The sequence below is a fragment of the Stigmatopora nigra genome, chromosome 6 (assembly GCF_051989575.1).
Source record: "Stigmatopora nigra isolate UIUO_SnigA chromosome 6, RoL_Snig_1.1, whole genome shotgun sequence".
Lineage (NCBI taxonomy): Eukaryota > Metazoa > Chordata > Actinopteri > Syngnathiformes > Syngnathidae > Stigmatopora > Stigmatopora nigra.
This window is the reverse complement of record NC_135513.1, coordinates 15,110,653-15,129,110: the sequence shown is the minus strand read 5'-3', so window position 1 is coordinate 15,129,110 and position 18,458 is coordinate 15,110,653. Positions and strand designations below refer to the sequence as shown.

Genomic DNA, 18,458 nt, shown 5'->3' with positions numbered 1-18,458 from the left:
TTAAACATGTGCTAGTGATGGAAGAGCGAGTACCATTCATGACCGATAGGGGGCGCAGGCAGACTGTGGTAGGAATTACAAGGAGCTTATTAAAGAAGGGAGGCAAGCACAAAGGACACTTTTTATTGTTAGTCGCTGTAGAAAATTCCTATGTGGATATTTTTCATCTTTTTAGAAGGATTTTTTGCAGCGCTTTGAGTTGAGAGCTAAATTGGAGACGTAAAAAGTTGTTTTTTAATGACATATGTTCTGTTAATTGCTACAAAACAGTAAATAAGGTAGAAATAAACTATTTGTGGGATGATTATTATTTTTTATCTAGTTTTATATATAAAAATAGCTGGATGCAATTATATTATTAAATATATCTCTATAAATACATTATGAAAAATATTTATAGGCCTGTCTACTAATTAATACGAGTTTTTTTTTGGAATTTCAGTCAGAATTGTTTTTTTTTTGTGTAATTTTAACGTTTTAAAATGTAATTAATTCTACACTGAAATGTTTTTGTATATTTTTGCGCAGTGTTATTTTTTAATTACACTTAAAAATAGTATTTATTGTAAGTGTAAATACAGTATTTGTAGATTTTAAGTCACACCAGCCATAATGAAGAGGACCAAAAAAAAAAAAATTTTTTGTGATATTTTTTACAGTGGACTGCAATAGTCAACATAGGTTAAAGTGACAATAGTAAAATGGCAAAAATAGGCATCAATTAACTTAACAGTTTTTCAGATAAATATGAAAAATTAAAAAACTTAGGCTGAACAGAAGAAAAAAAATAAGACTTTTAAGGGAGTGAAGGTAAAAATAATTACAAAATTGAAGCATTTTGGGGATTTAAGAATAATTTTTTTCTGATTGTAATAAAAAATGCTCAAAAAAATGTCCCTAAAAATTGTAACTAGATTTCAGGGTGCATTCCATTGACTGCAACAAATGTCTAATTCATTTAAACTGGGAAAACTGGCCAAAAAAACGTCTATAGACGTCCAATCTACTTTCAACTGGGAAGAGTTGACATTCGGGGCTTCTGATTGGCTACCAAAGATCGGCGTATTCTATAAAAAAAATCTAAAGAAACTCAATTGCAATTTTATTGTCCCATTTGATAGATCTGCTGCCACCTTTGTAGCGCCGCAGCCGTTTGTCACGGGCGCTCCTCTCCCCTCCCCACCGCCGCGGGGACGGTCCGCCGCCGAGCGTCTTCGCAAACGAGTCGCCAGGCGAGCCTTCTCGCCTTTTCGCTTTCTCGCCTTTTTAGCTCTCCGCGGGCCGCTGAATATTCAACGAGGGAGGAAGCGGGACTCGTAAATTTGGGGAGGATCTCGCCAGAGACTAATAGAAACCGCCATTTTGATTTCTCAAGTGTTTTTGTATTTTTGTTTGTTGAAAAGTTAGCGTTTTTGCTCTCGGGTGGGATCGATATATTATTTTTAAAAAGATAATGCTGTTAAAAAAATAATAAATGGTCATTCATTAGCATTTTTTTAAAAGCTGTTGCTGTTAAAAAATAAAATAAAATACTTAAATAATTAGCCAAAAAATATTAAATATTGTTTTCAAAAGGTGTCGCTAATCTAGTTTTTTCTCCCTCGTTTCTTTTTACTAGTGAAATTTCAAATAAAATTCATTATAAAATTGCAAACCACAATTTTTTTTTATTGATACAAAATGTAATACATTATAGGTCAATAATTAAGTTAGATTAAAACTTTATTTCATCCCGTATTTCGGAAATTTTCTTAGATGCAGACACAGAAGACATTGTAGACCTAGCTAAAAAAATGGAGCCACACATAAGAAGTCCACTATCTAAATAACTGTCAATGTATAACATAAATAATAAAAATAATAAAAATCCAGCACCCTCACATAGCCATTAAAGCCCCACTCCACCCTCACAAACACTTTCTAATTGCGGCAAGTGCCTAATATCCAATTAAAAGCAAAATTACCACCATGGCCACCCTAAAAAATCGCTACAAAACGTCGAGAAGCCTCGCCGGGGGTTTGCGGAGGGTGCTTGCCCGCAACAATGACAACCAGAGGGCAGCTATGGATTAACAGTCACTACAGAAGATTAACGAGCGTCCATGTGGCGGGCTAATTTGGAACAATAACGCCTAATTAATTAGCAACAATCAACCCAGCTTTGCTTTTCCGCTCGCCGTCTTGGCGTTTTTTCGCCATCCAAAAATAGCTAGCCTCAGGTGAAAAAGCCGCAAAGTGGGTTTCCTTTAGCTCCGCCCCTTTTCCCACCGCCGCCACCGCCATTCTTTGACTTTCTGTCCCGCGGTGATTAATGGGAGCTCTGGAATTAAGCGTGGGAGGATTTGCCAATGCGGGTTACGTTGGCTAATGGCGTCCGATTGGGATTCGCCGAAAAACGCCGCGTCGGTCGCTCGGTCGGTCGGGGTTCCGGACCGGCGCCCCGCTTACCCGATTGGAGCCAGACTGATGGGGGTTAATAGGTCTTAAGTAGTAGAGCGTACCAGGAAAGGGGGGGGGGGCTTTTTAACAAGACTGCGAGGCTATCTAATCAATACAAACTGCTGCTCCGTAAAGACTGAGGCTTCCGTCAAATGGCTTTTGTAAAGATTCTTCAGTGTGGCAGTCAATAGAGCATCTCGCCCAGTTTTTGTGGACTATTTGTTTTGGGGATGGAATTTGGAAATACTACAAACTGTTCTGTTTTAGATGTACAGTAATCCCTCGAATATTGCGGCTTCACTACATCAAGTTGTTTTTCTTCATTAAATGTTATTTTTTGTAAGGTCATAAAAATGTGAAAATCCATGCTGAAACTCACAAGAAGCCACTCCCCTTTCCTCAGCTTGCTACTATAGAACTGAAGTAAAAACAAAACAAAAAATGGAGGACTATATGACTACTGTGACAATGAAATTTCCCGAATACGAGATAAATAAAGTTATCCAATCCAAAAAAATCTATACGATAATATATAATATTATTTTTTTTAAATAGGTCGTGACCCTACTTTTCAGTTTTTTGTTTATGTCTGGTCTACATTCATTGCCATAATCAAGAGATTGCTGTATCCCATACCTGGCAACCTATACGGGTTTTCCCGTATCTTTTAACTTCCACTTTGGGTCTATTTGATCTGATCTTTGTGTTTTTGTTATTCCAGGTGTCGTTTGAACAACACAAGGAGCACCTGTCCCGCATGTTCCTCCAGTACCAGCGTCAGGAATCCGCCGGGTCGCTGGCTGCCGTCCGAACAGTCTCCGGAGTCGGCCGTGGCTCAGAGATTGACCCATGTCCCAACGGTCCTCCCTCCACGGTCATCCAACTGGCCGTGGATGATGCCCCAGCACGCTCATCTGAGCCTATTCAAGCCTCTGTTGCTGTCTCGGAAAAGGTGGAGGATGATCAGAGACTAGCAAGTGGAGGAGATAACAGGATGCCGAGTAATCACTTGGGAGGACAGTTTGGGAAAGATAGTCAAGTGGAACCTGAAGTTGAGACGGAGAAGGTAGAGAGTAAAGATCCTGGAACGGTTGAGGGTGGAGAACCTGGATTGATAGAGAGTGGAGATCCTGGAACGGTTGAAAGTGGAGAACCTGGAACAGTTGACAGTGGAGAACCTGGAATAGTTGATGGTGAAGAAACTAGAACGGTTGAAAGTGGAGAACCTGGAAAAGTTGAGAGTGGAGAACCTGGAACGGTTGAAGGTGGAGAACCTGGAACGGTTGAGGATGGAGAACCTAGAACGATAGAGGGTGGAGAACCTGTAACGGTTGATCAAGAAGTTCCCAAAGACAAAGACGCCATCAAGGAGGAACCCCAGAACGAGGTGGTTTCTCCACAGTCCTCGGCCCCTCTGGACAACAGCTTCCACGGTGACGCCTCGGTCTTCAACGAAGACTTAGTCGACATATCCTCCGTCAGCGACCCCGTCGACGACAGCCGAGAAGAATCGTACGAAGACGACTCGGTGGAAAAAATTGCGAAGAAAGACCTTCCTCTTGAGGAAAACCTTGAAGAAAGCCCAGATAAATCTGGCGTGACGAGTCAGGGACCCAAAGCATTGGAAGAAAATCAGGCCGAGCAGCAGATCACAGCGCCCTCCGGTGGACGGGAGGATGGAGACGGCTCAAAGTCCATCTTAACCACCGGTGAGGGGGAATCTCCTTCCGGTGGGCCGCTCAAAAGCGCCACCTCTAGCCAGAAGACCAAGGAAATCAAAATCGCTCGACTGGATGTGTCCAATGTGGCTTTGGATACGGAGAAACTGGAACTCAAGGAGGCGCACTTGAGCGTATGTTTATATATATATATTTTTGCTTGCCATTAGACCCGAGCGGACAATGTGTTAATACGGTGTTGTTTTGACCCGTTTTTTGCAGGAGAGTAATCAAACGGCGCCGACAGCGGGCCCAGGTTCGTCCTCGACCAAATCCCGAGAGGGCGGAGCTTCGGTGCCGCGGTCCACCATGTTCCGGATCCCGGATTTCCGCTGGTCTCACATGCACCAGCGGCTCCTCACCGACCTGCTTTTTGCCATCGAGACGGACGTGCAAGCGTGGAGGAGGTTGGTTGATTGGTCTTCTTTTTGGAAAATTTGACAACCCTAAGGTAGGGAGCACTCATTGGCTAAAAAATGACGGCAAGTTTTTTTGTCTATATTGAATCAAATTTAATTCTTATATTGTTATTATAAAAGTACTATATTGAGATTTGAAGCCTCACCAAAAAGCGAACAAAAGAAAAACTAATAAATATTCAACAAATAATAACAATAACTAATACAATACATATACAATCAATACATAATAACTAATAAATAAATACTCCATACACAATAACAAAAAAATATCAATTGATAATAACAATAACTAATACATAAGTAATCAATACATGATAACAAATACATAAATAAATAATCAATACAAAATAATTAAGAAATATAAAATCAATTCATAATATCATTACCTAATAAATAAATTATCAATACATAATAAATAACAAATAATCTATACATAAAAGAAATACATAAATAAATAATCAATAAATAAGAACAATAACAAATAAATCCTCAATAAATAAGTAGTCATAATATCCAGTCAACAATATGAATAAAAATGTGCAAAAATAACAAGTGAACACATAATAAATTATAATGTAGTAGTCAACATTATTTTTTAACCCAAAATGGCGGTGTGTGTAAATGCAGTGGTCAAAGGTCAGATCTATATGTACGTACGGTCTTCCCCTGGTTTATTAATTTGTATTAAAAATGGTCACTTGCCCTTTAAGAGTCTTTTTCTTTCTTTTTTTTTTTTTAGTCACTCCACCAAGACGGTTTTGGACTTTGTGAACAGCAGCGACAACGTAGTGTTTGTGCACAACAGCGTTCACCTGATCTCGCAGGTGGTGGACAACCTGATCATGGCGTGCGGCGGCATCTTGCCCTTGCTCTCTGCCGCCACCTCGTCCTCTGTAAGTCCCGCCCCCCTCGAACTCGTCCATCCGGCAAACGTGACCTTTTGACAATCGCGTTAGCTCCGACATGAGCGCTTTCTAACCTCGTTACGTATTTTTTTGCGGTCATTTGACCTCTTTAAGGGACGCCGCGACTCCTGCCTGACCCAAAAAGGACGATTTATTGTTGTTTTTAACTGAATTTACCAGAAGGTCGATGGAGAAATAAAGACAAATAGTTATATCCGTACCATTGACAATGATAGCCGACAAAAATTGACTTTTTTTTGTCATTTTGTTGGGAATTTGAGTTTGATTGGCACTTGTATTAATCAAAACCTCTATCCTTGTCAATGGCAATATTAATATTTTTGGGTTTTGATCAAATATATATATTTTTTTACTAGTATTTGGCACTATTTTGCTTTACAATAGGAAAATACTATTTTTTGTGAATATTTTGATTTTTAATATCAAAATGTCTCTCACAAATGACATTTTTAAAGATTTAATGGCTATTTTAATCACACAACTCTTAAAAATGGTAACAAATATCATGGTTATTTCATTAGAACAGATATAAATATTTGAAGATCAATTTTGCTAAACAGAATTTTTGTTCAAAAACGCAAGGTCAAAAAATATTTAAAAATTATGGTAAAAAAATATCAGGGTTATTTCAATAGAAGGGTTATACATTTTTGAAGATTAATTTTGCTAAACAGGATTTTTTTCCAAAAACGCAAGGTCAACAAATATAAAAATATATATATTTTTGTCATTCTACACCTAAAATTATATTTAAAGTGTCACCAAAAACTGCACAAAAATTACAACAACAAACAAAGATAAATATATATTACTATTATAATAAAATTAAAAAGTAGGATTCCATTTTATTGGATATAATGGACTAAAAAGTGAACACTTTATGCCAATTTGAAATATAAACTAAACCACCCTAGCAAAAATGTGTGGCTCCATTTTTTTTAACTAGTTCTACAATGTCTTCTGTGTCTTGTAATTGAAATTTCCCAACTACAAGATGAAATAAAGTCCTAACCTAACCTAAAACAATATTAATTTTTCCCGAGCTGACACTTTTATTCCCCTTTTCTTCCTCCCAGCACGAACTGGAACACATCGAAGCATCCCAGGGCCTGACGCCGGACACCTCGGTATCCTTCCTCCAGCGCCTGGTGGGCCTGGCGGACATCTTGGTGTTCGCCAGCTCGCTCAACTTTGCCGAAATCGAGGCGGAGAAGAACATGTCGTCGGGTGGAATCCTGCGCCAGTGCCTCCGCCTGGGTACGTCTTTTCACCTTGTTTTCCCCGTGAAAGAAAAATGGCCTTTGTGTGCATCCTCTGGCCTTATCTTCTTGTTATTATAACCCCCGCCGCATGGCAAGGCTCGTAAAAACGCTCGCTATCGTCGTGTAGTGATTTAGTCGTAATGGCTCGAGCTGAGCCGGCTGGGAAGAGTAAATGGCCGCACCCCACCACGGCACCCCCCAAAGCCATTTTCATATCTTTTATTTTCAACCGTTAAATATGTACGAGCAATGCGGTCAATGTGTGTGCTGAGCTGCCGCAGATTTTTAATCGTTTAGCCTTGTTTAAATGTCCGATTTAGATTTTTTTTACAGGTTTGAAAATGGTCATAAAGACGAAAAAGTCATTTAAAATATTTAGTAATTTTGTAGAATTTTTTGGGCAGTAAATAAGATTGTAAAATGACTTTAAAAATGGCTATTTGAAACCATACATTTTTCTAACATGACTGGAAAATTACGCAAAAAAAATGGGCTAGCCTAAACTATAAAAGCAGACTTCCTCCAGTAGGTAGACTCTCCTATCAAATTCCATATTCTAAGTAAAACTGGCTTCAAGTCAAATCATGACCGAATTACTAAAAAATGGACAATAAAAAACACTTCTTGCTGGATACAAAATCTGTCTATTTTCGGGTTGCCAAATCAGACTGCAGTTCAAATATATATACACACACACATATATATATATATATATATATATATATATATATATATATATATATATATATATATATATATATATATATATATATATATATATATATATATATATATATATATATATATATATATATATATATATATATATATATATATATATATATATATATATATATATATACCGTATTTTTTTGCATATAGGGCGTATTTGTCAATCAAAAAAATGATGACTGAGGGTAAGGCTTATAAATTAGACAAAACGCCAAAACGCAAGACAACGCGGCCGATGCGGTCATTTATTTCAAAACAAGAGACACAATAAACATATTAAACGCTAAACAAAATTAATTTTGATGTCTGTGGAGGTGAAAATTGATTAAAATGTGAGAAAAATTGTCAAATTCAACCATTTCAAGGTAATTTTAAGATGCGTCTTATACACAGACGAGGCTTATATGCAAGAAAAAAACAGTATGATTTTTTTCTGGGCATTGAAATACTTCTTGAAAACGTCCCTTAAAAATCACAGTTAGTCTGATTGTGTATTTTTAATTTTTTTCCCATTGAAATACTTCTTGAAAACGTCCCAAAAAAAATCACAGTTAGTCTGATTTAGTATTTTTATTTATTTTTTGCTATTGAAATACTTACTGAAAAAGTCCAAAAATACACAGTTAGGCTGATTTTGTATGTATTTATTTTTTTGCCATTGAAATACTTCTTGAAAAAGTCCAAAAATACACAATTAGTCTAAAAAGTGTTTTGAATGCACCATTTTTAATGTCATTTTTGTCATTTATTTGTTCTATTTGAGTCTCCATTTCAGTACATTTACCAAAGTGGCATTTGTAGTCCAAACAGCAACAAGGCAGACTTCTAAAATCAACCTAGGCGGGCGGCCATTGTTATGAAATGAATATTTGATGAGGTCCGTTCAAGGAACCTAATGCGATTTAGCTCCAGAGTAACAAGGTTTTAGCGTCTGTTTGCCATCCCCCAGTCCGTCTTTCCTTTTTTTTTTCTTCTTACAAATGAGCGCATGAAAGAGAGAGTGCTCTTAATGGAAAAAAGCCGGGCCATTTCCACGTGGAATCATTCCCTCCCCGACCGGCTTTTTCCAAATGGCCCAAATTTGTCAGTTGTCGAGCGGCGGCGGCTTGCGAGCGGCGGGCGGGGGTCGCCCGTCGCCACCGACGACACCAGATTACAAGCGCCGCGCACGTCAAGTCCACTTGGAAGATGTTATTGACTGTCCCGGCGACATTTTAAGAAAAAGTGCACCTGGCAACCCGTGACCTTGGAGTAGATTCCGGTTCGAACCCATCAAATTCATGGCATTCATTGTTCTACAATTGGCTAGATGTGGGGGAAAAAGCCACTTTAAAAAGTGTATCAAAAAATGGTATGTCGTCATTGTTATTGTATGATAAGTGCAGATTAAGATTTTATTTTTATTCCTTGTCCTATTCCATTCTTCACTTTTTTGCTTATAAATAGAACATAAATGATCTTATGAAATGTTTTTCTTTAGGAGGTGGGACTATTATTCTAAGACAGGTGTCAAAGTGGCGGCCCAGGGGCCAAATTTGGCCCACAAAATCATTTTGTGCGGCCCGAGAAAGTAAATAATGTGCCAACCTTCTGTTTTAGGGTCAAATTCAAAGTATAGATGTATACTACATTTCCTAATTTTCCCCTTTTAAAGCAATAATTGTCATTTTTATGAATTTTTTCTGTTTTTAGTTCAAAAACGATTTGTAAAATTTAAAAATATATTTAAAAAAGCTAAAAATAAACATTGTTTTAGATCTACAAAAAAACTGAATATTCAGGGCTTTTAATCCAGTTCTTTTAATCCATTTATATAAAAAAAGTATTTTATCTAAAATAGTCACATGAAATCTAGTTTATTTTTTATTTTTAAAGAGACTTTTTGCAGCGTGCTCTCTGATTTACTATACATAGCACTTCAGTCGTATTTATATTTCCGGTTTTACATCTATTTCGGCCCTTTTCATTAAAATGGTTTTAACTGGAACCCTTTCCTCCATTTGTTTGTTAATTCCACCCTTATTTTTTTTACTTTTAGTGTGTGCAGTGGCGGTGAGAAACTGCCTGGAATGTCAGCAGGTTCACTCGAAGCTCTGCAAAGAAGCCGCCGCCACCGCCGTTCCGGGCAAAACGTCTTCGGTCCAGGCAAGTGGTCCACTCTGTGATTGTGTTAGCGCTTAGCTTATCGTATTACCCCCCCCTGAGTGCGCTCATTGTTGTTTTGTTAGCCACGACTTCCAGGAAAAGTCGCGCTCTTTCTCGCTTCTGCCCGTGTGTCAAAGCTCATTCATAATGCAGGCGGGCGCTCTATAGAAAAGACATTAAGATCAGGAGGTCCTTTTCTCCCGCCGGGGGAAATTTGAGCGCCACAAAAGGAGCGCTGAATAAACAAAGCCTCTTTTTATTTTTTTAATTTGCTTTGCCGCAGAGTCCCGTGGATGCCGTGACGGGAGGTTCGTCTCCGGTACGCGACTTTGAGAGGTTGTTGCAGGACATGGACATCAATCGCTTGAGGGCCGTTGTCTTCCGGGATATTGTGAGTGCCGGGAATTGAAAAAATAAGAAACGTTCTTAAATATTAACAAAGAAAAAGAGGATTTTTTTTAATGACAAGTTGTGCCCCAAGTGATGGAGAACGGAAATAAATGGGTGAGGTAGGAATACAAAAGTATCCATGCACTGCACTGACTCCTTAGGAAAGGGTGTCCTTTCAAAATAAAATAAGAGTGTGCATGAATGGGGCGGGAAAAGCTAAACTTTGGGCTGGATCAGTGAGATAGAAAAGGGAAATAAAGAGAATGGTAGTATGAAAAGAGAGAAAAATTGTTGACGTTTTGAGTACTTGGGTGGAAAAGGGAAATAGTCTAATTTTGTAGATCAACAATAGAAATCAATATTTGTCAAATAAGAGTGAATGAAAAGTTAATATTTAATATTTGGGCCTCATCGCTTTGGTGGAAAAGGGAAATGGTTGAGTTCTTGGGTGGAAAAGGCAAAAGAAGGTTGCTAATATGAAAGTCTTAATTTCGTAGATAAACAATAGAAATTAATATGAGTCAAATAAGAGTGAAAAGGGGGAAAAGGGACGTGTGGGAAAAAGTGGAAAAAATTGAGTTCTTAGGTGGAAAAGGCAAAAGAAGGTTGAGAATGGGAAATACATTTGCATTAATTTCTTAAATGGACAATACAAATTAATATTAGTCGAATAACAGAGAGGGGAAAATTTTCAATATTTGGGCCTGATTTTGTAGATGTAAATGGGAAGTAAAGAGGGCGGGTGTGGGAAAGAGAGAAAAATATGCATTTGAATAGAATCCAAAATGGCGGCCGTTGTTTAGTTTCCTTGCTTTTGCTTCAGGAGGACAGTAAGCAGGCACAATTCCTGGCCCTGGCCGTGGTCTACTTCATCTCCGTCCTCATGGTGTCCAAATACCGAGACATCCTGGAACCGCACAACGACAACAAGCACCCTCGCCCATCGCGGCCATCCCAGGGCACCGGTAAGCCACGCCCACCCGGCTTCATAAAATCCAAACATCTCACCGGACCGTCCGCTTTCCGAATAGATGGCGTTGGCGCCCCCGCTGGGCCGGAGGTGCAAAACGGCGTCGGCGAAGAACGTGGCGAGGTCGGGTCGACGTCGTCGTCTTCGCCGGCCGGCGGACCCGACGCCGTCTCGGAGGCCCTGTCCGCCCTCTCCTCGGAGGTCAGGCACGCCGACGGCAAGGGCAAGAACGTCAAGGATATCCTGCGTAGCCTGGTGGGGGCGCCAACGGACGACGCCATGGCGGCGGAGCCCGGCCTGCTGCCGCACGCTTTTCTGGGCGGGGCCACCGGTGTGGGGGACATTCCTCGGGACTCACCGCTCATCCGATCTTTTGATAGGTGAGTGCCTTTTCATCTATTTTGGTCCAATCTATTTTTTATGCTTGTTTGTTAGCTCCTCCCACTTGAATGGAATTAGACGTTAATGGTGCGGAAATATTCACAGTAAATATTTTAGGTTTAAGGATATTGGAAGTCTATTGTTGTTTGGATTGAGAAAGGAATTGGATGTTTATCACACAGGTGTCAAAGTGGCGGCCCGGGGGGCCAAATATGGCCCGCCGCATGATTTTGTGCGGCCCGAGAAAGTCAATCTTGAGTGTTGACTTTTTGTTTTAGGATCAAATTCAAATGAAGAGTATAGATGTATATTACAATTCTTGATTTTCCCCCTTTTAAATAGATGTCATTTTTTTAATGCATTTTTCTGCGTTTTTAGTTCAAAAATAATTTTGTAAAATCTAAAAATATATTTATAAAAAACTAAAATAAACATTGTTTTAGATCTATAATAAAAAGAATATTCAGGGTTTTTAATCCAGTTCTTTTAATCCATTTATTAAAAAAGTAATCTAAATATTATATCTAAAATGGTCCGGCCCACGCGAAATCGTATTTACGAACCAACCCGAGTCTGACACCCTTGCGCTATCAAATCCGTAGACAAGGAAGATGTTCCTCGTGGTCTGGTTTCCATTTGGACTGTGATGTATTTTTTGGAGGGGTGGGGGGGTTTGACTATTGCAGGTTCTCGCTTTTTTTTGTTGGAAAACGATGGTCGGCGTCACTGACCCCCGACCGACGACGGCGTGCGTTTATCTGAGGAATGCTTTGTGAGGTCTGCGGGCGCTCTCGGTATCAGTGGGATTAGACAGGCTCCCGCCGTCCCGTCGTCCCGCCGTCCCACCGTCTTGCCGCCGTCCCTCCGTCCCGCTGAGCGCGCTTGAAAGGCCGACGCTGGAAATCACACGGTGACAGCGTTTCGGCCAACACGCGCCGGCGCCGGTTCACAGACAGACACCTTGGGTCGGGGCTTACGGGGCCGATAAGGCCAAAGCCAAGGGGATGACGACGATGATGATGATGATGATGGCCGAGGGGGCTTCGGCGCGGAGGTACTTTCCGTGTTTTTGACGGCCCGTGGCGGTTTAACGAGGATCTGAGAGATGAGTGGAGTCAGTGATACAAAATGGACTTTTTTTTGTAGGCCAAAACGGTGCTGTTTTGAAATGGCGCGTGGGAAAGTGCCGCAAAAAATTGGACCGTGTCGCATTCGTTATGAATTGGAAAGGTTCATTTTGTGGCTAAATTGGACCCTCTTCAAATGTTTTTTGTCCTTTTTGATAGTATAATAATAAAATTAATAAGAATAGGCTTTGTGTGTATGCTTTGCTTTACTTTATAGTGCGTAAAATATAATTTTAGAGAAAATTAGTGGGTTTTTTTTGTTTTTTTGCCATTATTAATGTTATTGACAAAAAAGGACATGGATCTGAAAATTTTTCCACCCAATTGTTATTTCAATTTGACATTTTGTAATTCACAAGTTCATATTTCAACAGTACAGAAATATGCACAACATTTTTTGGGGTGAAATGCTATTTTTTTTTAATTTTTTTTAATTGCGGAAAGTCTCGAAAAAATAAAAGACGCCAAAACTTAAACTTAGAATAGTCTGAAATGTCAAACTAAATTTTACAATTTTGATTGAAAATCGATTTTTTTGGTGTATTTTCAATATCCCACAAAATACAAATGATATCACTTCAAATATCTCATCCTAAAATCTACAACGAAATTCCACTAAACATTTTCTCTGCTAATTTTGAGCAAAACGTCGCATGCAGTTCTCCCTCAGATTTACGAGCGCCGCGTAAGAGGAGCGAATCCAGATAAAAAGCGGCTACGGGTCAACGGGTGATGTATTCCAACGTGCCCCCCTCCTCCCCCCAATGCCCCCCCCCCCCCCACCACCACTGATTTATACGCCGGCTCGGTCGGAGCCGGCAGGATTGGGCTGGATTTGCGCCGTCCCGTTTCTCCGGCCGGCGTGGCCCTGTTATGACAGGCGGCGTGCAAATATTTGCTGACGGGAAGCAGAACCAAACAGTGTCATGGTCCCCGCACGCTGATTTACATCAGCTCCACCTTCCAAAGCCAGCTTGTTTGCATTCCGAACGTGCGTGAGGATAGACGGAAGGACGGATGGATGGAAGACTCGCGTTCGCTCCTCTCGTGGTGCTAATGGCGGATGATTTCATGTGGGCCGGACCATTTTAGATAGAATATTTAGATTTTTTTAAACATAAATGGATTAAAAGAATTGGATTAAAAGCCCGGAATATTCCGTTTTTTATAGATCTAAAACAATGTTTATTTTAGTTTGTTTTAAAATATATTTTTAGATTTTACAAAATGATTTTTTAACTGAAAACACAGAAAAGGTGGAATAAACAATGACAATTATTGATTTAAAAGGAGGAAAATCAGGAAATGTAATCTATACTCTTCATTTGAATTTGATGCTAAAACAGAAAGTCAACACTCATGATTGTCTTTCCCGGGCCCCACAAAATGATGCGTCGGGCCAGATTTGGCCCCCGGGCCACCACTTTGACACCAGTGATTTAGAAATTGATGCTCGTGGCACATTGGTTGGGAAACACTGTATGAGTGTACTGTCAATGACATTATATTATGTCAAATTAAGATTATACCCATTTTATTGGGGTTTCTTAACAATGAAGTGACAAATTTGATGATCAATTAGTTCTCGATTATTTGATTGAAGCCTTTAGAGTCCATTTGACGTCAAACTGTCCAAAATAATTTTTCTCCAAATCATTCTAGTCATTTATACAAACCGACTGATGATATTTCTCGCTACGACATCAAAACAAAACCCATGGCGGACATCTGCTTCGACTTTGGAAAACGAGACCGGTAACCGAATACAAATGAATGGCCAAAAAAAACAAAATCTAAATTCAAAAAGGATAGAAGTTTGAGTTGGTCTTTAGCCCGTTGGGTATCGCGGCACATGTTGGAGGTGCGCTGGTGTCAGCAAGAGAGGCGGCGGCGGCCCGTGATTAGGCTCCGTTTCCCCCGTGTCAGCACTGATAAGCAGCGCCGACCGACCTCGCTTTGATATGGCCGCCGCGCTGTCACAGTCACAACCCCCGACCCTGGCCCCGCCCCCTTTACGGATCCAGACCGCCGGCTTATCTGCGTCGCTGCCAATTTCAAACACGTCTTCTTTCTATTGTGTTCGTTCATTAGAGAAATAGACATACAAATATACATAAAATAATAATATTTTTTTATTATATGTTAAAATTGTTTTGCATATTAATTTTTGGTGGAGCTATTTTTATGGAGATGGAATATCAAAAATATATTAGTAACAGGAAGAGTTGGATCATTAATATTGAATAGTTATTGATTAGGTCATTCTCATAATGTGGAAATATGATGCCCTCATATTTTATATATTAAGGTATACCATATTGTTATGAGATATGGTCAAATGTTAATGTTTAACTCTTTTTATTTTTAAATATTTAGCTTTGAATCAGTCTTAACTTTAGAACATGTTTTATTGTACTTTTTGACAGTTTATTCAAGTATTATTGACATGTATTGACAATTTTAAAATAGAGTATTGGAGGTAAAATGTGTTATTATTATTATATGTGCAGAAATATTCTCTTATTTTATATATTAAGGTATCACATATTGTTATAAGATATCATGTTTAACTTTAGTTGTTTTTAGTGTGTAACTTTAAAATAATCTTAATATTAATATCTTTTATTATCCTTTTTGATACCGTTTATTTATTCAATTATTATGGCTATGTAATGTCAATTTTAACATAGAACATTGGAAGTAACATGTATTACTATTATTATTCTTTTTGTATGACATCCAGTAATAAAATCTGTCATCTTCTACTTGACAGGAGCGTGGTCCTGGCCCCCAAAAAAGCCGGGGTGGCGATGTCTCAGGCCATGCCCGCCGCCCCCTTGTCACCTGTAGAGGGCGTGGCTGTGGTTTCCTCCGGAGGAGATACGTCGCTGACCCCCACCTCTACAGAAGGTCAGTAAGAAATTATTTGGGTGAAGACCTACAATAAAAATACAATAAATCCCTACATATTCAGTAAAAAATATTTGTATTCAAACCAAACCATGTATTCATTTATTAAAATAGAAGAAAAAGAATCCAATTTAGGGTACTAGTATAGATATGATAAGTATGTCATTTGGTGCGGTGGTGGGGGGCGGTACTCCACCTTGAAGCACTCTGTGAATTGTAAATTGATAAGGAAGACGTATTGTGCCCGGAGTACATCATCCGCTATCTAAAGCATAAAAATCCTTCCTACTGGTACGTAGCCCCACTTGGCCTAGCCCCCACCCCCGCCCCCCCCCCCCCCCCATAAATCGCCCCCTCCCCTCTCTTGTAGCATTTGAATGGAAGCCATTGTATGATTTCATAAGAGGCCCGTCCGTTTCCACGTACGCTTTATGGTGCCGCGCCGGCCGTATAATCTATTGCCTCTCCAGTGTGTGTGCGTGTTGAAATCCAGACTAATAACAAAGTTGTCCCCCCCCCCTTCATTCTCCAGCAGCCGGCCCGGTTCCAGCTAGCGCCAGCTTGCCATCTGTCCCCCCGCTGTCCCCTGTGACCCAACACACGGCCCCCAATATGAGGTGATTCATCTTATTTTTTATTTTTTTCCCACCCGACACAGACGGCGGAATACCGTTTTTTTACGTTTTTCCCATGTACCCCCAGTTTGGGAAAATGACTGACATTTTTGGTGTCCTTTCCGTGGTTTGGCAGCATTTCAGAACGTCTGGAACACGCCCTGGAGAAGGCGGCGCCTCTGCTCCGAGAGATCTTTGTAGACTTTGCTCCCTTCCTCTCGCGGACTTTGTTGGGAAGTCATGGACAGGAGCTCCTCATCGAAGGCACCAGTGAGTACCAAATGTAGCCGGCCCAAACGGAAAAGGGAAAATGATAGTGTGGATAAAAGAGAATTGTGAGGATGGGAGTGATACATTTATGGGGAAAGGGAAAACAAAAATATGAATAAGGGGGTAAAAGGGGAATCAAAAATATGAATACGTTGGAAAAGGGAAAACAAAAATAGGAACAAGGTGGAAAAGGGAAAACAAAAATATGAATAAGGTGGAAAAGGGAAAATAAAAATAATAATAAGGTGGAACAGGGACAACAAAAATATAAACAAGGTGGAAAAGGGAAAACAAAAAATATGAATAAGGTGGAAAAGGGAAAACAAAAATATGAATAAGGTGGAAGAGGGAAAATAAAAATAATAATAAGGTGGAAAAGGGACAACAAAAATAGAAACAAGGTGGAAAAGGGAAAACAAAAAATATGAATAAGGTGGAAAAGGGAAAACAAAAATATGAATAAGGTGGAAAAGGGAAAATAAAATTTTTAATTAGGTGGAAAAGGGAAAATAAAAATATTGATAGGGTGGAAAAGGGACAAAAAAATGAATACGGTGGAAAAGGGAAAATAAAAATATGAATAAGGGGGGGAAAAGGGAAAACATTTTTTTTTGAATTGGGAAATAAAAATCCTGGCTTTCCCATTCTCACGTCTTTGCATTTGGAGTGACTGTGATTTTCTCCATTTCTTGCCAAATTTTCAATCATTAATACAAAAACATTCCCACCCAAGCTCAAATTCCCTAAAATCACAGCTAAACCAAAGTGCAGCCATCAGTCAAAACGTGGATGGTCTGGTCCCAAGCGCCCCGAGCTACTTTTAACGCAGTACTAGCGCCATGAGCGAGCCGGTAGCGGCGCTAGAAGCTTTCCAGGGGCCCCCAGAGAGAGGGTCAAGAGGTCAGGACCCTAATAGCGCTGTTTGGGATGTCTGCTGCCACCAAACAAAATGGAAAGTTGATTGATATTTGCAGCCGTCAGTCGGAGGGAAGAGCTGGGGGGGTCGTCCATTGGTGTTTGGACATGCGTCCCATCTTCCCGGACGGAGGACGTTGGCCTCCTTGATCTTTTGGCCGGGCTTTCCAGGGGCGGCCATTAGGGATCAATGGGGACATATGCCCGCCAATGTCGGAGCCGTAATACGAGCCAAAATATGTGTAAGTTGACATGAGCCCCATGTCAGCTCATTAGTGGCGTCGATACGGGACGCGCCCGCCGTGCAGATGGTGGCGTGTTAGATAATACGCAGGACATGGAAAAAGGATAAGATTTTTGGGAAAATGACAATGGTTTGGACCGTTTTAGCAATAGCATTTATATCGCCAGTCAGTCCAAAATGTCGTTTTTTTGAGCCTCCCCACCAATCTCGTTATACGCAGCTGATGTCAATAAAAGCTTTTGATTGATTGGGACCAATTTGGACAAATTCTATACTATATTGTATAATAAATTACTGTATTGGAGACTTCCAGTTAAAATTGATTGGATGTCAATCACACTGAAATATGTTTATTCTTTTTAATTCTTAGCATTATTTTTGTTTTAATTGTCAGTGTTTTAAAAAAAAAAGTTATTATTAATGAATTTTATTTAATTAATGATATCATCATCACACTGTACTCCAACCTATTTTTAAATATCTAATCTATAGCCTTATAATTTATAATATAATGATTTAAGACAGCCGTAAAGTTTACTTTGAGTTGAAATTACAACAAAAAGTAAAGTTATATCCAAAATATAAAAGCATAATAGTAATAAGATCATTTTTATTTATTTCTCCACCCTATATTTACATTACATGGTCATTCATTAGCAAAATGTAACTGCAAATGGCTAAATATCTTTAATTTTTTTTAAATAAATCTGATCATATCCTTCTCTTTGCCCCGCCCCCTTTTCCCTCAGGCCTGGTTTGCATGAAGTCCAGCAGTTCAGTGGTGGAACTGGTGATGCTCCTATGTTCCCAGGCAAGTCTTGCATCTTTATTATCAGATCCATTCCATTCACCCCCTGCGCACCCCAAAAAACAATTTAAAAACAAACAAAAAAAAAACCCACCAACAAAATATCCAAAAATACACACACACACCCGCTTATCTGGAAAAATAACGTATCGGAAGCGCCTCGACGGGCAGATATCGGCCCGGCG

At 39.6% G+C, this 18,458-nt stretch overlaps 1 protein-coding gene across 1 annotated transcript in view; it reads left to right on the top strand.

Moving 5' to 3' along the window:
- The window catches only part of lrba (LPS-responsive vesicle trafficking, beach and anchor containing), a 121,650-nt gene that overhangs the window by 18,400 nt on the left and 84,792 nt on the right, over positions 1-18,458 (top strand). Inside the window, exons 23-34 of the mRNA XM_077719729.1 lie at positions 3,161-4,291; positions 4,380-4,564; positions 5,319-5,472; positions 6,582-6,762; positions 9,538-9,644; positions 9,928-10,035; positions 10,858-10,999; positions 11,066-11,384; positions 15,286-15,422; positions 15,955-16,039; positions 16,173-16,306; positions 18,215-18,276. Coding sequence (XP_077575855.1) covers positions 3,161-4,291; positions 4,380-4,564; positions 5,319-5,472; positions 6,582-6,762; positions 9,538-9,644; positions 9,928-10,035; positions 10,858-10,999; positions 11,066-11,384; positions 15,286-15,422; positions 15,955-16,039; positions 16,173-16,306; positions 18,215-18,276 — 2,745 coding nt within the window. The remainder of the gene's footprint in view (positions 1-3,160; positions 4,292-4,379; positions 4,565-5,318; positions 5,473-6,581; positions 6,763-9,537; positions 9,645-9,927; positions 10,036-10,857; positions 11,000-11,065; positions 11,385-15,285; positions 15,423-15,954; positions 16,040-16,172; positions 16,307-18,214; positions 18,277-18,458) is intronic.